This window comes from Plutella xylostella, chromosome 3 (genome assembly GCF_932276165.1).
Source record: "Plutella xylostella chromosome 3, ilPluXylo3.1, whole genome shotgun sequence".
Taxonomy (NCBI): domain Eukaryota; kingdom Metazoa; phylum Arthropoda; class Insecta; order Lepidoptera; family Plutellidae; genus Plutella; species Plutella xylostella.
The window spans coordinates 5,462,859-5,484,669 of NC_063983.1; the positions used below are offsets into that span (position 1 = coordinate 5,462,859).

The 21,811-nt window shown below is 43.0% G+C and overlaps 1 protein-coding gene across 4 annotated transcripts in view; it reads left to right on the plus strand.

Annotated features, from left to right (window-relative positions):
- Positions 1-21,811, plus strand: part of LOC105380156 (cytochrome b5 reductase 4) — an 85,386-nt gene that overhangs the window by 61,230 nt on the left and 2,345 nt on the right. For all 4 annotated transcript variants that reach the window (XM_048624147.1, XM_048624157.1, XM_048624167.1 and 1 more), the window contains 6 exons: positions 431-499; positions 753-1,390; positions 2,324-2,540; positions 17,348-17,550; positions 18,089-18,189; positions 18,550-18,639. In XM_048624147.1, coding sequence (XP_048480104.1) covers positions 431-499; positions 753-1,390; positions 2,324-2,540; positions 17,348-17,550; positions 18,089-18,189; positions 18,550-18,639 — 1,318 coding nt within the window. The remainder of the gene's footprint in view (positions 1-430; positions 500-752; positions 1,391-2,323; positions 2,541-17,347; positions 17,551-18,088; positions 18,190-18,549; positions 18,640-21,811) is intronic.

The following is a 21,811-nucleotide window of genomic DNA, read 5'->3' on the forward strand; positions in this document are numbered from 1 at the left end:
TTAACTTTACATTTTGATAGTTTCAGCCGACTCGGCTCTATTCTAATCCTATTTGCGCCGGCGAGTTTATTAACTAAATCATAATTAAAACTGAAAGCATCGTGCTACAGGGCCCTATTACGTTTCAGGGCTGCCTTCAGAAAAATAAAGCTCTAAACACATATTTCATTAATTTTCCTCTGGGTAAGTCTATTACACTACCTTTCACTTTCTCCACAACGCCCAAGAACTACTACTAGAAGAGAATGCTATACCTAAGCATTAAGTTCGCTTATCTAGAATTTTAACTATGTGCAAGAAATAATTTAATAGTAATAGTTAGATGTTAACAGCTCTTAATATTTCCTGAAACATTGTAACATGTTGATATCCCACTCCCCGCCCCGCTCCGCCCGACTGCCTCTAATATGGAACTAATTACTTGTTACAGATGACGCGTGGCTCGCCATCCGAGGCCGGGTCTACAACATAACCCACTACCTACCGTTCCACCCTGGAGGTAAACTTGATACTTTTTGTAGAAAAACCTTTAAAAGCCGTATAACCTATACAACATTATACCTTTAAGGCGATATATTTTATGTATAAAAAGAACTAGCGCCGCCCATTGAAAAAAAACATAAGTAACTTTCGTTTTTCCGAGGATCGCCTAGTTTGGCAGTTTTGGGAAAAACGCTTTCGAACTGAGTTTTGAATAAACGGTATTATCTTTATTTTACGTACCTAATAAATCGTTTAATCGTCATTCTTAGGTCAAGAAGAACTAATGCGCGGAGCCGGCATGGACGCGACGCAACTCTTCGACAAAGTGCACCCGTGGGTCAACTACGACTCGCTGCTAGCCAAGTGCCTGGTGGGCCCGCTGTGCGCCGACCGCCCCGACGCGGACGAGCTGTTCGGAGCCCCCGACCCCGCCCCCAAGCCCGACCGACTCAGAGAACCCTCCAAAGCGCAAGAACTAGTCAGAAAGTCCATGGAGAACCTAGCCAATTGCATAACGCCGGTCAGAAAGAAAATATCGGCGAAAAGCGAAGATAACGTTAAGACGGCGAATCCTAGTAAAATAATGCAGAGTTTGATAATGTCCAGTGATTTACCTGTATCGATAAGTAGGCGAGCTGGGTCTAGCCCGGTACGCAGTAAGAGTACGAGCGGGGACGACACGCCTTCGCCGCTGCGGTTCGACTGGATCCAGACGTCGGTGAAGCTGACTTTGTCGGTGTACACGGGCGCTCTGGCCAACCCCGGGGCGTGCGCGCGGCTGGCGGGCGGCGCGCTGCTGGTGGAGGTGGCTACCAATGGCTGGCTCCGGGTGCTGACGGTCGAGCCCGAGGCCAAGCTGAAGGGACCCCTGCAGATCAAAGTGTACGCGGAAAGCGGGAAAGTCGAGGTGAGTAGTTAAAGAAATATGTATACAGGGTGTTGCAAAAGAGCATATTAAGCCGACTAAACTCGTAGAACAAAAGTTGTTCAGAATAACCCCCTGACTCACCCCCTTTCGACTTTCATCATCCTGTATAAAGTGTAGGTATAGTGTATACTGACATACAGCTACATTATATAGGTATCTAGGATAGAAATAATCAGGCACGTTTACCGAGCGGAACGCCGACTTTTGTGCCCATTAAGCTGTATTCGTACCGTAATTTATTTCTGTCTGTCGGTTGAACGGTTTTATTACATCTATTTTCACGATGTTCTTGGGCCAAAAAACAATAATCAGGGGAAAGACTTCAATCCATCAAGACAACATGAAGAAATCTTTTTGTTCGCATCGTTCAGACTGAACTAATGAGGCCCAATTGTACTCCAAAATCCAAAAGAATATTATTGTTATATTTGCTGAAGGTACCTATAACATAGCAGACGGTAAAAAAATATCAAAGAGGAAAAAAGACTGGCAATATTAATGAGTTACATCCATAACTTTCAAAATAAGAGCTTTTTCAAAAGCATCTTCCAACATCAAGGAAAACTTTATCATCCTTTAAATCCAAAGCATTTGTTTTGTTAAATGTTTGAAATAACTTAGGCCCACTTGTGACGCCTAGTAGAGTTAGCTAATTAACAGTTTATAAAGTTCAGAATTAAATTTAAAACATCGACTTTTAAACAAGATTGTGGACCTTCAATAGAAAGCACAAATAAAATATGATCTTTACGTCATGGTCTTAAGTTTCAGTCATACATAGGTATATGTACTTCTCAAGTCCTAGTTGATGTGAGGGTTTCCATGGACGTCAATTCTTACGTCACAAGAATCCCATACAAAACCGACTTTATACTAACTATATACCTACATATCTGGCATACCAACCCCCAGGTGACAGCCCAAAAAGCATCCCCATCTATCTGGAAAGACATCGGGCCTGCGACTGCCCTCCCCGCGACCCGCGTGACCGCCCCGCGGGCGCTGCCGTGCCGCCTGCGCGCTGCCGCGCCGGTCAGCCACGACACCGCCCTGCTGACCCTGGAGCCCGAGCCAGGGCCGGTGGCCGTGCCGCTGGGGCATCATGTGAAGATACACTGTCTTGTTAATGGTGAGTGCACTCACTTTTTGTAATCTTTACTTGACGTATGGTTATAATTACATTGGTATTGTAACAGGCGCGTAAGTTACCTTGTAGTTAGTATTAAATTGTTTGGTCAGTTACACTAAACATCTTGTTGCCATTAATAAACCGACAGGTAAAATAATACCAGAATCGTTTTTGTAAAGTTAACTTTGCGAGTCTTGCTGTCACGTTTGCAAACAGAAGTTCTAGTTACAGTAGCGATTTTTCTAGTTTAGGTAGCCAGATATTTCTCTGCGTGTGGGTATTCATCATCATCATCAGCCAATAATCATTCACTGCTGGAAATAGGCCTCTCCCAAGGAGCGCCACAACACTCGGTCCTCGGCCTTCCTCATCCAACTACGAGTACCCGCCACCCAAGGTCGTCAGTCCAGCGGGCAGGAGGGCGTCCCACGCTGCGTTTGCCTGTTCGTGGTCTCCACTCGAGAACTCGTCTACCCCAACTGTTATCTTGCATGTCACTGCCACTTCAGCTTGCATATTTTGACAGCTATGTCGGTAACCTTAGTCCTCTGACGGATAACCTCATTTCTGATACGATCCATCAGAGAAACCCCAAGCATAGCTCTCTCCATAGCACGCTGAGCGACTTTAAATCGGTGGACCAGTCCTACCGTCAGTGTCCACGTCTCTGCACCATACGTCATCACTGGCAGGACGCACTGGTTGAAGACTTTTGTCTTCAGGCTCTGAGGAATGGCCGAGGAGAATATGTGACGAAGTTTCCCGAATGCAGCCCAACCCAGTTGGATGCGCCTTGCAGCCTCCTTGTCGAAGTTGCTTCTGCCTAGCCGAATAGTCTGCCCGAGGTAGACATATTCTTGCACAACTTCGATTGTTGCCTCACCAACGGCGACCGGCTCCGGTTTGATGTGAGCATTGTACATGACTTTCGTCTTGTCCAAGTTCATACCGAGGCCTACACGTCGGGAAGCAGCATTTAGGTCACTTAGCATCCTGCTGAGTTCCTACAGAGATTCTGCCATAATAATGATGTCGTCCGCGAAGCGGAGGTGTGACATGTACTCGCCATTTATACATATGCCATGTCCTTTCCAGTCCAACGTCTTAAAGACATCTTCCAATGCATTGGTGAACAGTTTCGGAGATATCACATCCCCTTGTCTCACTTCACGTTGCAGTTGGATAGGTCTTGTCTTGTGGTCCTGTACTTGGACAGTCATAGTAGCGGCATTGTACAGACATCTCAACACCTCGATATAGCGCCAATCGATTTGGCATCTCTACAAGGATTCCAAAACTGCCCAGGTCTCGATGGAGTCGAAGGCTTTTTCATGTCAACGCTAGTCCACAAAGGCTAGACACAGAGGCTGATTATACTCTTCGGTCTTCTGTATAATCTGCCTTACTGTGTGGATGTGGTACTAAAGCCTTTTCGAAACCCAGCCTGCTCTGGAGGCTGAAACTCGTCTAATTTTTGGGCAAGACGGTTCGTGATAACCCTTGAGAACAGCTTGTATACATGGCTTAAAAGCGAGATCGGTCTATAGTTCTTCAGAAGGGTTTTGTCACCCTTCTTAAAGAACAATACCAGTAGAACAACACAGAGTGGGTATTGGGGGTGTTGAACTGCATGGTTGCCGGGAAATCAAGGCCTTGGCTGTTCCGTGTGATGCGCGACTTTAAATAGCTAAGATGTTAAAAATTTGTTAAATTCCCGGCCATGGGTGATATTATTTTGTGTACTTATGTATGAACATAGTGTACAACTTCCAAATTTGAGGATCTTGATCGCGTTTGTATGCGAAGATAGCCTCATTTGTTCTCCGATCCTGTATGTGCGTATATCCTAAAATATGAATAGTCCAGCGTAGTATAGGGATACCGATCCCAATCGGCAGTGGAAAAACTTTTTTACTTACCACTTTTTACTCGTAGGCTGACGAAACATTTTGTAATCTTAGATGTGCCCAAAAGATTGGAATCGGTACCAGACCCCTATTAGGTGTTTCGACTTTTCGATATGTCGGATGATTTGCAATTTTTTTACTAATCGATTCTTATGATTGATTAATTTAAAAGTTCCTGCTTAGTAATAATAAATTGCTACTGTTTGTATACTTCATAAGAGATGGTTTATATAAATTTGTAGGTTCGGTATAATAGACCCACTTAGCCATCGTTGTTTACAAACCCAGTGAGGCCGCCATTAAACTTACACTAATTGAGTTTGCCCCATAATTGCTTATTTTTTATTCGCTACGCTGAAATGGAATCTCTGGAACTAACTTGGCTTCTTGTTTTTTTATTAATTTATCCTGAAGCCAAATCGCAAAATAAACGACGAACAATATAAAAAAAATATTCGTTACGATGATTTTAATATTATGGTAAGTATTTATCTAACTAGGTGTTATGGCAATACAATTTAGGTAAATTATAACAACAGAATGAAGTTAATGTTAGGTAATAGTCTTTTAGCAATAAACGATATCTAACATCAAAACATATAATTGTCGTATCCGGTCAAACGGAAGTCCCGGTCGGAACGTCAAACGTGTCACGTGACAACACAGCAGCGTCACCAGATCACGTGACTGCACAGCAGCGCCGCCGCCCCGTCACGTGGCATGTTTCGACAGAGTCTTGGTGGCGACCGGCCGCCCAGCGGAGCTCACTTCTCGTTGGAGCGCCAGTCGCGAAGCACCTTGGAACTGTCCCTCGTTCCGTACCCAGTTTGTGAAGTGTCTATGTGTGAATATTATAGCCTAGCATTTGATTTGTACAGTGTCCGTTAAATTAAAATAAAGTGTGAAGATTAACTTTGTGTCCCTCGTTTCTTGATTAAACTACTGTCTGCCCACAATGAATAACCCGGTGCCGCCTCCTGCGACATCAGAAGTGGGATCAAATCAAGAAAACGAGAGGAATCGTGGTGAAAACAATAGTGATGAACAATGGCGTGGACTTTTTGAAATGCAAAATTTGCAAATGCGCGCACTAATTCAAGCGCTAAAGACCCCTAGTGTGAACAGTGTAGTGAACCTACCCAAGTTCGACCCTGACAAGCCCGACGTGGATGCAAGATCCTGGTGCGCGACGGCAGACCTGTGCTTCACCGGAAACCCTATAGAAGGCGGACAGCTCATCATGACCTTGAGCAAGGCCCTCAAAGGAGCAGCGTCAACCTGGCTGTCTCAAATAACGTACCCAGGTATGACATGGGCTGATTTCAAAGAGCTCTTCACATCAAGATTTGTGTGCGTAGAAACAAATGCGGCTACCCTCATTAACCTCAGTAATGATAAACCGCTTGAAAAAGAGACCTACGGTGCCTACGCGAGCCGCCAAATCACCGCACTCATGAGCCGCTGGAAAAATGCGAGTATTGAACAAGTTGCAGTGTCGGTTGTGCTTTCCCATCTTGCACAATTCGACAACCGTTTGAATCGTCTCGCATTCACAACAGAAATTTCCACTCGCAGTGAGTTGCAAAAAGAACTGCAGGCCTTTTCATACCTGAAGCGGAAATCCCCTACCGTGACTGAAGCAAGCAAGCCTGTAATGGACAACGCGAAACGACAAAAGTTTTCACAACCGACAACAGTGAAGTGGTTTTTGTGTGGAAAACTCGGACACAAACAAGCAGATTGTCGTCTCAAAGGATTGTATCCTAAGAAGCAGCCAGCCCCAGCGTCATCCCAAGCTAGCCACCAGCAACAGCCAGCCAGCAGCCGAGCTATCATCTGCTTCAAGTGTGGCGAACCGGGCCACATCGCGACGTGCTGCCCAGCCCCCGCGTCTACCCCCAGGCCAGAGCGACGAGTCGACCTTTGTGTGGTCGAGCCCCCAACTGGAGAGCTAAAACATCTTGGTGAGCATTTTGTTTTTCATTATGACTCTGGTGCAGAGTGTTCGCTTATTAAAGAAAAGATTGCTAATAAGTTTAGTGGAAAACGAATCAATAATGCAGTGACACTGATAGGCATAGGAAATAATAATGTTGTTAGTAGCTTGCAAATATTGAGTGAGGTAGAAATTAATGGATTCAGGATGGAGATCTTATTTCACGTTTTGCCTGATGTGTACCTACGAAGCGATATCATGCTAGGTAGAGAAATTTTGAGCAACGGTTACTCAGTTAACATGACTGCAAAGGATTTTACTCTGACAAGGTTATGTGTGGTAAATAGAACCGTTTTTCCCCCGAAGGGTAAAAAACGGATATTTAGGTTTCTGCCGTAGCTTGAACCACAAGTGAGATAACACCCTTGTAACTCAGCTCTATCTTGTCTATATTCGTTAACTTTTACTGTCGTGCAGCGCCATCTATGAATTACGAACGCCCGGAACAAGCGGTCGGCTAGTTGGTTCTTCAGTACCTTCACTTTAGCCGGCAAGGCCTTCAGGTGTGGTTCAAGCTACGGCAGAAACCTAAATATCCGTTTTTTACCCTTCGGGGGAAAAACGGTTCTATTTAGGTGTTCGTGCCTACGCTTGAACCACAAGTGAGACGTGTTTGACTTCTGCCGGCGCGGTGCAGGGCGTACTGTGATGGGAATATTACTCTAAGTATATGTGATAAAGTAAACTCATTGAAAGGACTGTAAGTAAGTATTTATTAATAAACAAAAATAAGATATTTTCCTAATTATTAATTTAAATCAGTCTTAAAAAATCAAATGAAGCAAATCAAAAATATAATTATTAACTGACAATTTTTTAATAGATCAATTTGTAATGATCTAATCACTATTAATCAATAGGGACAAAGCTATCGGTAGGATCCAAGATACGAGATGATGTAACTGGTTGTATTTCTCTAAAATAATGATTAAAGAATGTGTTTTTTGATCGCCAGTTACCCCTCTTTAGAACTTCATCAATATCTAAGTTTTTCTGGGACCAATTGTAAGTTGCAACAGCGGCTCTAATGCTCCCCGCTGATGATGTAATATTAGCCTCTTTGAATAGTGATTTTACCCATCCTGCAATAACCGCACGCGAGGCTGCTTTTACAACTCCCCGAGTCGTGATGAATAGGCTTAGTAGTTGCCTTGATTGACGTCGACTCAGTGAAAGAGTAATAACTCGCCCAATCCAGTGGATAATATCAAATCTAATCTCTGGGTGGCTCTTTAGACACCAACCTGACTGTCTAAATGTATGGCTATCTGTTTTTGATCCGAATTTTGGCCAAAATATAAGTTCATCCCCCTTTTCTTCGAAATCTTCTGAACCTATACTTAATAGAGTTAAATCGTGAATTCTTCTGCTCGATGCCAATAAAAGCAAAATACAGGTGTGGCGAGACACTGAGAATAAACTTTCATTGTCGATGTTATATTTTTCGAGGAAGCGAAGAAGGTCGTCAATCTTCCATGACAAAGGTTTTCTGACAGTAGGTTTCTTGGATAGTATCCCTTTTAGTACATGAGAGATAATTGGGTGTGAGCTAAGAACCGAACTTTTATGTGGATTTGTAAATGTGGCCACAACTGACTTGTGAAGATATATAGTTTTAGGCGCCAATTTCACAACATCATGCAGATAACATAGAAAACGCGCCAAATCTGATGGTTTGGGGTCATCAATTTTTACATTATTATCTGATGCCCAGTTCCTCCATCTTTCCCAGGCAGGTCGGTAGGTTTTCAGCGTAGATTTTCGCCATGACGCTTGCAAGAGTTCTAATTCGTTGCTATTCCAGTTCAAGATCTCGTTGGCCCAGCCCGTATTGTCCAAACCTGCAAACTGAGGTTGTCTATTCCCGCTGGTGCTAGATTCGTCTGAAGATCTATGAGATTGTAGGTCAGATCTGGGATCTTCCACGGCGGTTGGATTGCCCGTTTCTTGATTTCCGGCGTCCAAAATGCTTTGGGCCACTCTGGAGTTACTAGAAGATAGATCCCCGTCGACTCTTCGAGGTGATGGAGAACTCTCGGTATCAATGCCGGCGGGGGGAAGGCGTAGCCTAGGCCGTAGTGCCAGGTTCGGCTGAAGGCGTCCGTGTATTTGCTCTCCATGTCTGATGCGTCCTCGCTTACATAACTGGTCACTACTGCAGACCGATTTGAAGCAAATAAATCTATCTCTGGGGTGCCCAGATGCTGAAATATCACTTCCACTATTCGTGGCTTCAAGTGCCACTCTGGCAGGGATTTTGTTCTTGAGAGACTGTCGGCTAAGCCGTTGTATGATCCGGGGATGTAGCGCGCTATCAGGTGACAGTTGAGTTCTTCGCATAGGTGCAGGATGTTCATTGCTGTCCTCAAAAGCCTTTTCGACCTCGTGCCTCCCTGCTTTGTTATGTAAGCGGCTGCAGTTCGATTGTCTGTTTGCCATATTGTAGTTGTGTTCTGTATTTTGACATCCAGATATTTCAGACTTTCGTATACAGCCCATAGCTCCTTTTGATTGCAATGCCAACGTTGTTGGGTTTTTGTCCACTTTCCCCATAATTTCTGGCTGTTTGCTATCGCACCCCAACCTGCATCTGCAGCGTCTGTGGTTATAAACATCGTTGGATTGGCATGATGGATAACAGTATTTTTGTGTATATTTTCCATCCACCAGTCTAGCTCTATGAGAACCACGTCTGTCATCGGGCATTGTTTGTGACGTTCTGATTTTTTCAGTCTGTTCGACTCTATTTGTAACCAGCGACAGTGAAGTCTTCCGAGGGGAACAACGAACGACGCGAAGTTTAACTTTCCTAGTAGGATCTTTGCACCTTGCCAACTCCAGTGTTTTTTCCTTTGAAATGACTGGATTAATGACTCTGTTTGTTTTACTTTTACATCTGAAAGCATTTTCTGATTCGATTTGGTGTTCCAGACTATTCCTAGATATTCTAGACTCTGAGATGGCTCCAGTGATGATTTTTTCTTGTTGACCGTCCATCCTAATTCTTCTAGTTTTCTTACTACAAATTTCGCTTGCCCTCTCAAGACATCTGGGTTTTGATGAACTATCAAAAAATCGTCTAGATAAACTACCACCTTTACACCGGCGGTGTGTCTCAACCAATGCGCCAGCCAGCTTGTTATTCTTGCGAAAGCATAGGGGGCACTTGCCAAACCGAATGGGAGACATGTCATTTCGAAGGTTTCTCCTTCGTAGGCTAGAGACAAGAATCTGCAATGCGTTGGTACTATCGGTACGTGATAGTATGCTTGCGAGATATCTATCTTGGTCATGAATGTGTCGGGATCCAGAACTGTAGGTATTCGATGATGATTCAGGAGTTTGAATTGAGGGGCATGAACATACTGATTTAACTTTTTTAAATTGAAGATTGGCCTGTTCGTTCCATCCGATTTTTTCCTGAGAAACATTGTTGACAGGAATCCAGTTTCGTGATTGCTGTGGCGAATTGCACCGTTGTGTAGCATTTTCTGAATCTCGTTCGTCATTTCTTCGGAACTTTGAGTCTCGAACGATTTGATTTTGCCCGATAATTTTACAAGCGGCGGCTTTTTCCGAAAAGGTATTCTGTATCCGGATAGTATTCTTAGAACGGTTGGTGGTGCGCCCATCTTTAACCATTCCACATGATGGAGCGCTAATTGGCCTGCTTTGAAGTCATGCTCGTTTTGGACCTTTCCACTTATTCTGACCTTTGAAGCTTTTGTCGGGTTTTCCGTTGTTTGTTTGGCTTCTTCTGTTGTCATTGGTGTACATGGGCTTAAAGGGTTTAGTGCCGTACCTGGCAGGAGTTCTTTTGAAGCTAACTTTTCTGTCTTTAAAGACAGTTTTTTCCTGCATCCTTGCGGTTCGAGGGTTCGACTTTTTAAACGGAAAAAACTTGTGTATGCCACCTTGATCTTTCACCGTTTGAGATAGATCTGGCTCTTTAAAAAGGTGAACCTCGGAAGGCGGTATGTCATGGATCACATCATGAAGCACCTTGTTTTTTACCTTGTACGTATCTCTTCTCTGTTCAATTACCTCAGATCTTCGACCACAAACATACTGAAGCAGGTCATCTGAATTCTTCCGGAAGTTGGAATTAGCTGCCATGAATTCTTGGCCCACTTTCTGTTTTAGGTCTTGAGGTAATTTTTCGCAAACCTCTTCAAAGATCTTCCTCTGCTGCAGTAGACCATTAGTTATAGCACCTAGGGTAAGGTCAAATTTTTCCAGGACCGCAACAGAGGTCCAGTTTGGGGTTATTCCAGCTAATAGGTTATTGACCTTTAGGGATGAGAACACCGGCGACGATTGGAACTGCTTTTGCACATCTTTGTAGCGTACATTTTTCCAACTGTTGCTGCCTAGCCGTTGACAATCAGCTCCCTGTTCGGCCAAAATTGGATCTGCTCTAGAAATTTTCGTTTCGACTTCAGTGGTGTGAGGTTTGAAATTAAATGCAGGGCCTATATCGGCTTTTGAAGATTGCAGAAGCTTTAAACGACGTTCTGCATCAGCTATTTCATTTCTGATGGCTTGCTCAGACTCTGACATGTGATGATCGCACGTATCGTCAATAAGAACAGGAGAACGTTGATCATCAGAAACGACTTCCTCTTCACAGGTGCTGTCAGGGACAGAATCAAAAGATGTGTTAAGATCCGGATCAGCGGTTTTATGTGTGGATGCTTGCTGGAGCTCCGTGATTTTCTTGTTTTGTTCTGACTGCATTTCTATAAGTTTATGGAAGAGGCTCATTTGTTGTTGAAGAACAGCCGCCATAAGGTGATCCCCACCTTCCTGATTTATAGAGGGAGTTCGTTTTGGAGGAGGTGATTCGCCCCTCTCTTCCAACTGGCGCTTGGAGCTCGATGCAATTGGATTCTTTGCTCCCCCTCCTTTTTTGCTACTAGAACTCGATGCCGGAGGAGAGCTCATGATTGACCGGCATTCCACACGGTCGCTAACATTGCTACCAAGCAGCCTGGAGGTTCTCTCCCTATTGGTTAGTTTACCTTGAGTTTTTAATTCTTTGATGGTGTTCATAAACTCCCTGTATGAGGGAGCGTGGATTTTTTCTACAACGCTATGAGGAGAATATAATATCGCTCTTCCCAGGGGCCATTGTAGTATGACCCTCCGAATATGCCGGTAATATCTCTCCGATAACTCTTTGGCATTCGGATAGAATGCCCTTACCAGATCGGTAGAGGGCAAGCCAAACCGGAATTTGCTGTCTGTGGTTGGTGTGATTTCGTTCCCAAATAGTTCTTCACAGGAAAAGTCGATAACTTTCCACGAAACCCAGTCTTCAGGATAATTTAACTTAATAGAATCAACGACTGCCTTGAAGGGTTCCTGCTCGTCCTCGTTTTCTGGAACGATTTGGGCAAGGTCTCCCATAGTCGAAGTTCGGACGCTCGCCATGGTCTGTAACAATAACCAAGAATAGATAAGACATCTACGCAACACGCTTCTGTCAAGGTTTATGTGAATTTTGTCAGTTGGCATGTCGTCGCGTCTTTAGTCGACGTGTCTGACCATCTTTCAAATAGCTGATGTCGCCTCTTCAGGCGACGCGTCTTGTTATTATACGACATGGTGTTAAGACACTTTGTGAGGCGACATGTCTCCCAGAGAGACGACCCATCTTCTTACGAGGCGACATGGCACTTTGGCAGACGACATGTATTCTTGTGAGACGACAGTAGGAGAATGTCGTCCACTGAAACGACAACAATGACTGACTGCACTCATGGAGGAACAGTGTCTCGTCGCTGGGCCATGGGCGCCGAGCGGTATTTATGATGTCGTCATCTTAAAATATTTTACACTTACCGTAATTTTATAAGGTTTTTCTGTGCACGTGTTACTCGGCTGAGTTACAAAAGCGTACTGAAGAACCAACTAGCCGACCGCTTGTTCCGGGCGTTCGTAATTCATAGATGGCGCTGCACGACAGTAAAAGTTAACGAATATAGACAAGATAGAGCTGAGTTACAAGGGTGTTATCTCACTTGTGGTTCAAGCGTAGGCACGAACACCTAAATAAGTGTGATTCAGTAGCTAGTGCCCCGGCCTACGACCTAAAAAACATCAATACAGACATCCCCGATGATAAACTTTGCGAGTTGCATAGTGCGTTGGAACCTTTTGCTGATTTTTTTATCGTTGGTTTTCCAACCACCCGCGTTACAACGGGACAGCTAGAAATTAAATTAATTGACCCCAATCGTACCGTGCAGCGACGTCCGTATCGTTTATCACCGGAAGAACGTAAAATTATGCGTGATAGAGTAGAAGAGTTGTTGCGTGCAAACATAATTAGGCCCAGTTGTTCACCGTTTGCGAGTCCTGCGCTCTTAGTAAAGAAACAAGACGGAGCTAATCGTATGTGCATTGATTATCGTGAGTTGAATAGCAACACTGTCCCCGATAATTATCCACTTCCCTTGATTGTAGACCAGATTTCTAGGCTTCATGGTGCTTATTACTTTACAAAGCTAGATTGCGCAAGTGGCTTCCATTTAATTCCTGTCAAGGACGATAAATCCATCGAACGGACCGCTTTTGTAACGGCTGAAGGCCAATATGAATTCCTCACCATGCCCTTTGGCTTGCGTAATGCAATTTCAGTGTTTCAGAGAGCTATCATAAATGCTCTAGGAGAGCTTGCTTACTCGTACGTGATTGTTTACGTTGATGACGTCCTGATAATATCAGAAAATGTAGAGCAAGGTATAGAGCGGCTGAAAACAGTATTAGATGTACTTACAAAGGCAGGGTTTTCATTAAACTTGAAGAAATGCTCTTTTCTTAAAACCCGGATAGAGTATTTAGGCTATGAGATCGAAGCGGGTGAGATAAGGCCGAACAAACGTAAGGTAGAGTCGTTATCTGCACTGCCTCCACCCCAGTCAGTCACACAGGTGAGGCAATTTATAGGTCTAGCCTCCTACTTTAGACAGTTCGTGCCGAATTTCTCTCGCATCATGGCCCCTCTACATATCTTGACATCAGGTAAGACACAGTTTGCATGGACAGACAAACACGAAGAAGCTCGACAGAAAATTATAGAGACTCTTACCACGGAACCTGTCCTGATGATCTTTGACCCAGAGCATCCAGTGGAACTTCACACCGACGCTAGTGCCGAGGGTTATGGAGCGATTTTACTGCAAATCGTGGATGGTAAGCGAAGACCAGTAGCATATTTTAGCAAGCGCACTACGCCGGCGGAGTCCCGATACCATTCTTATGAATTGGAAACGCTCGCTGTCGTAAATGCTATCAAACATTTCCGGCAATACCTACACGGAAGGAGGTTTGTAGTGGTGACCGACTGTAATTCGCTCAAATCATCACGGAACAAAATTGATCTGACACCTAGAGTTCACAGGTGGTGGGCTTTCCTTCAGTCTTACGACTTTGAGGTGGTGTATCGAGCAGGTAAGCACATGGAACACGTAGATTTCTTCTCTAGAAATCATCTTACACCTCAAACAAAGGAGCCGGTAGTCAAATGCGCCCAGAAGATGGTTAACTTAACCGAGCTTTCTGAAAACTGGCTCTATGCAGAGCAACAGCGCGATGGAGAGATTGTGAAGCTGATAGCAGACCTCAACGATGGTGCGATGAGCGAGGATCTAGCCAAGACTTATGAGATACGTTCTGGTGTTCTCTACAGAAAGGTGCAACGACACGGTAAGACAAAATGTTTACCAATAGTTCCCCGAGCGATGAGATGGTCTGTCATAAACAACGTACATGAATCGCTGATACATCTAGGGTGGGAGAAGACCTTAGAAAAGCTCTACGACCATTATTGGTTTGAAGGTATGTGTCGCTACGTGAAGAAGTTTACTGACAATTGTGTTACATGCAAAGTTGCCAAAAAACATTCAGGCAAGGTACAGGCTGAACTTCACCCAATACCTAAGGTGACAGTCCCGTGGCACACGGTGCACATCGACGCTACCGGTAAGCTCAGTGGTAAAAACGACACCAAAGAGTATGTTTTTGTGCTCATAGACGCTTTTACGAAATACGTCCTACTCTACCATACTAAGAACATTGACTCGAAGAGCAGCATTCAGGCCGTGAAGGATAGTGTAGCTTTGTTTGGAGCTCCTGTACGTCTCATAGCTGACCAAGGCCGATGCTTTGCCAGCAATGATTTTAAACAGTTTTGTTAGAGCAAAAACATTGCTCTACATCTCATTGCGACTGGTTCAGCTAGAGCAAACGGGCAAGTAGAGAGGATAATGAGCGTGTTAAAGGCAATGTTGACAGCTGTAGAGTCGAGCGGTGATAGGTCATGGCAGGATGCGCTAGGAGACGTTCAATTGGCAATAAATTGCACAGTAAATAGAGTCACTAAAGCCAGTCCCCTGGAACTCATGATAGGCAAAGTTGCTCGTCCTCTAGATCTGATGGCAGATGAGGTAGAGCATACTATTGATCTCGAAGAAGTTAGGTAATCGGCGTCAGAAAGGATTGAGAAAAATGCAGTCTATGATAAGAGACGTTTTGATTCAACTAAGGCAAAACTGAATAAGTTCTCTATCGGTGATTTTGTTTTGATTGAAAATGAGGAGCGGAATCAAACAAAGTTGGACCCGAAATTCAAAGGGCCGTTTAGAATAATAGAGGTTTTAGAAGGCGATCGGTATGTGTTAAAATCGTTGAATTGTAAAAGAACATACAAGTACGCACATGATAGGTTGCGAAAAATGCCGGAGGGTCAAATACCAATCGAAATGTCTAATGAGGAGAGTGATCGTGAGGAAGTAGAGCATGTCAATGCTGCGATGATGGAGTAAGGTGTGCTCGGTTCGGTTGGTCGGCTATACCAGAGACCATGCCGTAGTCGTAGCTCGTTAGAAGTCGGTATTTGCTTGCGGAGGGCAAACCGTGGGTACGCGATGGGCGGATGGTTCTGGCGGAGGCCGGGTCTTTGTAGAGACCAAAGAGTAATGGTTGTACTCTGCGATCCTTGGAGAGGATGCGCGTGTTGGTGAGCTCGGGTAGCTCTAGGCCACGAATGGGACACTTACTATCATCTAAGTTGCTATTGATGTGATCATTGAGATAATGTGATTTGTAGAGCTGTTGATTATTTGGTGGTATTTGATTCTTCGTGCATTGGTAATGATTCCCTAATGATTCTGAAAGTTAATGGTGTTGTAAATAGTCAATGTTAATAAAATTATGATGATGATGATGATGAATGGTGTGTATTAGATCTTAGTGAATATTGTCATTTAGCTTGTAAATAGTATCAAATAAAAGAAGAATTTTGAAAAATTGCTTTATTTGTAAACATTTGGTAGTCATCAATGACTGACTTAGGTCAGGAATGACCGAACGAATACTGTGCGAAATTCGTTTGTTTCAGAGTAAACACACGAGGACGTGTGTAGAGGCAGAATGGCCGTGTCGTATCCGGTCAAACGGAAGTCCCGGTCGGAACGTCAAACGTGTCACGTGACAACACAGCAGCGTCACCAGATCACGTGACTGCACAGCAGCGCCGCCGCCCCGTCACGTGGCATGTTTCGACAGAGTCTTGGTGGCGACCGGCCGCCCAGCGGAGCTCACTTCTCGTTGGAGCGCCAGTCGCGAAGCACCTTGGAACTGTCCCTCGTTCCGTACCCAGTTTGTGAAGTGTCTATGTGTGAATATTATAGCCTAGCATTTGATTTGTACAGTGTCCGTTAAATTAAAATAAAGTGTGAAGATTAACTTTGTGTCCCTCGTTTCTTGATTACCCTACTGTCTGCCCACAATGAATAACCCGGTGCCGCCTCCTGCGACATAATAAATACGAATAAAAATAAAATGACGCACGAAAATCCCGATAGCGTGTACAAAAACTGAATTTTACTAATAGTATTCTATCGTGTCCTAAATCGGCCTTTTAAAAGATTCGACCTGTAGCGAGGTAATCCTGTCCACACGCAACATACCTATTTACTTTTGATTATCCCTAACCTAAATCCTTTTTCAAACACCCATTAGTGTAGCGTATTATCAAATACGCTTCAGTGGTTATCTAGGTACCTCTTCACGTAAACTTTAAATGCTTCATTCCATAATTATGAAATATTTTGAGTTTACGTGAAAGTTAAGTACTTAGTTAAATAAAACATAATTTTGTACCCCAATCTAAAATCAGTATTTTTCTGCCTTAGAATCATACAGCGAGGTAATTATGTATAGTATGTTGAAGGGCTAAGGGAAAATTTACTATGTAGTCAATGTACCTACCTATAATGTTTGACTAAGCGTCAACGGAAAATTCCTTATAGTGGTAGTAGTAGATATAAAATAAGAGCCTACTTTATGGTAGCCAGTAAAAGAGTCTTTAGTTAAGCCCCTCGGGTGCGTACTGCGTAGAGCAATGTTTGTAAATACGCAGTACTTAGTGGACAAACACACTCTCAGCTCTCTGGGGATTACAAAGATCCGAGAAGTTATATCCCACCTACCGAGAAAACACTTTTCCCGTTATTGTTGTGGTAAAACTGTTCAACCTTTATTATTAATGTTGGTTTAAGAGTTTGTGAGTGTGCTCAACGTATTAAAAGGGTGCGTAAAAGTTTGATGAGGGAGTAAACACGAGCTGTTTGCTCTTCATTGGTTCGTTATGAAGATGAAGGTATGATTGGGGGCTCTCGGAGCTTTATGATATTTTAAAGGCGGTCCATTAGGGATAAAATTATGCACCAAAAATATACACGGTAGCAACACTGTAGAAGGAAATTTTAAGCTGAAACTAGGACCTTCACCGAATTGATAACTGCATTCTAGGGCACTGACCAATTGCCCTAGCACATATACATACATATAAGTACCTGGCTATATTTGCAATTTACCCAATGACTTCATATTTCCAGGTGAAGAGTGCGTGCGGTCCTACACGCCGGTGGGCGAGGGCTGGTCCCCCGCGGGCGGGGGCGAGGCGGGGGGCGCGGGGGGCGGCATCAGGCTGGCAGTCAAGCGGTACGCGGAGGGCGGCCTGTCGCACCATCTCACGACTCTGGCCGTCGATGACGTCATCACCATGTCCGGGCCCTACGGAGGGTTTCAGTTGCAGAAGGTGGGGTTTAGTTGTTGTTATTAATATAAGAGGTAATTTGCCGAATGTTTCGACGCAAAAATGTTTCCCGTTTGTGTTGACGTTGTAATTATGAAAGCATCAGCAAACAATCGGCCGCTAATGGACTCTCCAAGGCCTTTTCCAAAGAGCACTATACAATTCTGTCCTTGGGCTCATCCAATCACTATTATTGGCCACCTAAAACCACCTCTGTAAGGTCATCAGTCCAGAGGCTTGGTGGTCGTCAAGATCGCGCTGCCCCAATGGTCATTATTTGTTCAGCAGCAATAAAAGTCGCATGTCCGTTACTTCAGAAAATCATCTCATTTTTTATGTATTCCTTCTGAAAACCCCTGAACATAGCACATTCTTCTGCGTCCGCTACACGGGTCTTTATCTTCGTCGATAATGCGCGTTCCACCAATCACAGCGTCATATTTAGGTATGACGAATCGCGATATAGTGTCATTCATCTTCGTCGATAACGAATCTGTTTATCATCAGCAGACCTTTTTAAAATAGTAATTATTGGTTCCAGTTGCGCGGCGTGACTACCCTGCACCTGGTGGCGGCTGGCACGGGCGTGACTCCCATGCTGGCGCTGCTGCGGTTCACGCTCGCTAGGAGTAACCCCAGGTGGTCAGTATACTCCGCACGGCATGTGTGGCCTCTTTGATATCATTGAACCAAACGCTGCAGCTATTATAAGATTTTCGAAATGTACCTAAGGCAAATTTGTTACTTCCAAAGTGACGACGTTGGCGCTGTTCTTTTTCCATATTTTTGTGTAGTATCGAAAATAGTATCGAATTTCCACGTCAGCCCGTGATAGGCCCTCATCTCCTTATAAGTTTTGAATTTTGATTAATGCTTTCGTCATTGGTTTGATGGTCACGAGACTTTTTCAATAAGTAGAGGAGATTTTTTTTGTTTTCATCTATTGTTTTTCTACAATGTTATAATCTTTATACTTACCTATAATACTCTTTTTCATTTCAGTGAAAAAGTCAATCTGCTGTTTTTCAACAAGAAAGAAGAAGACATTTTGTTCCGAGAGAAGTTTGATGAAATTGCGAAAGCAGACAGCAGGTAAACAACCGTTAAACCATTCGTATTTATGATCAACCAACTTTTATAGATAAATATTTACTGAATAACTATTTTAGGAGACTATATAAAATAAAAAAGTAATTTATTATTTCCGACCTTTATTAAGGCTGTCACTAAAGCTGGAAGAAAATCAGAATCTGTCAAATCTAGTGAGGGGGGGTTGAGGTATGCGGGGCGTTCTCCGGACAATGACATGAAATTTTAACATAGTACTCGAAAACATAAAAGTGAAGACATGCCACTTTGTTAAAAATATACTAAGTAAGTAATATTGTTTTGTGATACGAAAATATTTATTTTTATTTGAAAGTATTTTTAATATTTAATAATTAATTATATATATATAAAGTCGTACCCGTGCCGATATTTATACAGGTTGTTGCAAAAAGGGTTTAATACTATGCCGAAACCTACGTGTGCAGTAGGGCATGCAATACCGGTAATATTTTCAATACCGGTATTGAGTTCCGGTATTAGAACTCAATACCGGGATCCCGGTATTAATACCGGTATTACACTTCCTTGTTATAAATGGCATATATTTTGTTTAATCTTCGTAGAGGGCAAAATACAACAAGAAAAAGCAATCAAATTCTGTATTATGTAATTTTTTTTACGAGATTTGAGTATTAGAGTTAAAATTTTAGAACGCATGGACAATAAGTTGGTTTCCAAAGGCCAAAAACCGCATGTAACGGTTGAAAACAAGTGCAATTTCATAGTATATAGGAGCACAAGGTTAACTATATCTTAATCGATTGATTTATAGCCTAAAAAATGACCGATTCCGGTATTACTTCAATACCGGTATTAACTTTCAATACCGGTATTGAAAAAAGCGTGGATTTTGTCCGGGATCCCGGTATTACGCAATACCGGTATTCGGTATTGCATGCCCTAGTGTGCAGCATGTTATTGATGTTATTTCTAAGCCAGGAAATGAAATCATAATGTAAAAAAATCGCGAAAATATTATCAGAGTTTAATAGTTCAGGGTGTTGTATTAAACTTTGCCCCCGTGTAATAAAAAAAAGTATAGTTAGCCGAAAGGGCGTTACTCAGGCGTTACTCAGGCGTCACTCTGAAAAACTTTTATCCTACGTAATTTTTTATATTCATGAAAAAAACGCTTCTTCATATAATTTTTTTTTGGTCACGTGACCTTTTAGTTAGACGACCTGTTTTTTTTTGGTGTTTCAAAAGCAGAACAGTAGTTTGCAGAACTCTGCATATACAGGGTGTCACAAAAGGTTACGTAGCTGGCAAAGGGATATGGGGAGGTCACCAGAAAAATAATAACATGTAAGTACCCCCGCAAGGGAGTACATTAGTACAAGGCGAGAGTAAGTATTTTTTTTTTAAGTACTTATGTGTATTTGAGATATGATAGAAATAATATTTTTGTTTCTTAAAAACCAAAAAATTTACACCTTGCTGCGCTCTTTTGCTCACTGTAAGTACACCTACAAATATTGCTGTATTAAAAAAAACGGTTTTGTTATAACGATTATAAAAAAAAAGTTATTTTCATGTCAAGGAGTCATTTACCTAATTACGATTTCACTCAACAGCAGCAGCAGGTGAACTGAAAAAATAAGTTCTAGTTCTATCATCACTTTAGATCGCAAACATTGTAACTCCACTTTTCTCGGCGAAAAGTACTCTTTGGTGTCAATAGAAACGTTGTTTGAATTCACATGTTTTCCTCTTTATTCGAAAAAAAAAAACTGTATTCCGCATTTTACCATTTGTTTTCCTCTAAACCCCAAACCGTGATTTTTAAACAAGAAAACTTAGTAATTATACCCTTTATTCTCATATACAACGTGCGATGTAGGCGAACGTGAACGAAAACTATGCAATAAGCCTTTGTTTTTATTACTACTTTAGTAAATTACAATAACATACTCAACAATGTTAATTTTTTTTTGCAATGTTATGTTGTTAAATTAAGATCTAATATTTTATTAACATGAAGTTACTTTCAACTTTTTTTTGCATCTATGCGTCGAATCACAGCATGACGGCTGCTGCAGCTTCCTGCTGTCCTGTCCTCCAACCAATCCCACCAGTACTGCAGGTTGCGTCGAATACGAGCCATTCTCTTCGACTTGACAAGACAGGTGCTCCCGGAAGGATCATAGATCGCACGGAACCCGTACCGTATAGAGGCAACGGACTCCTTTGCAACAGCCCCCCAGATTCGGAAGTAGCCCATGCACTGCATGGCGAGCACAGCTGCAGCAATTTTTTCGTAATGAATCATTGGGATGTCATCCCCGAAGGAGGCTCTCAGCCTACCTCACGACCTGTGTGACATTAGAAAAATGCACTGTGCTAACGCCGTTTGCGAGCTTGATTTGCAGGACCGCGTTGTATGCCAAGTTCCACAGCAGAGGGGTCCAAGACCTACCGCTGTGGAACTCCGCAACTGAACTTCTTCAGTGAAAACAAACCCTCTCTTTTCGCATCCTTAATGTACTTGTTAGACACGTATGACCTCTGTCAATTTTCTGCAGATAAGAAGACAAGTGATGGTATACAAGAGCCGCCCTAAAGGTTCGCCCTCTAGGGGATAGAGTTGAACGCGGTTACTATTTTTAAGCAAACAGCCAGCGCAACAACTCGCCCGTGGTTCTTATCCTGCTCCGACAGTGAACGAACGCAAAGTATTGTACCCACTATTCGAATCCGCATTTCGGATGCCAAACTGACTGTCCGAAAGGTCGAAACCGTACCACCACAGAGGTATGACTCGTTCGAAGAGCTTATCAGGCTCTTACAGCAATCAGATGTGTCGGTACACTGAAAGATAATCTACAGGCCTGCTTTATTTATTTAGGAGCACTAATGGCCTCCTTTCAGTCATTGAGTCACTGGCACTCAGGCTGCGGTTGAACAGGAAGATAGACTGTCTAAACAAATCATTTTTAGGCTAGTTAAAAAAAACTTTAGGTGGGTAGTATGCCAACTAGAACTACAAATAAAACAGTATTTTTGTCTCCTCTAAAATTTGGTCACGAGGAGTTACGATGATTACGATCTAAGGTGACGCTGACGATATTTTATACAAGGTATTGAAAAAAGGGTATAAAGCTTAGCCAAAAGTGGATTTAGGTGCCATTCTGATCCACTTTTCTTCTACAATTTT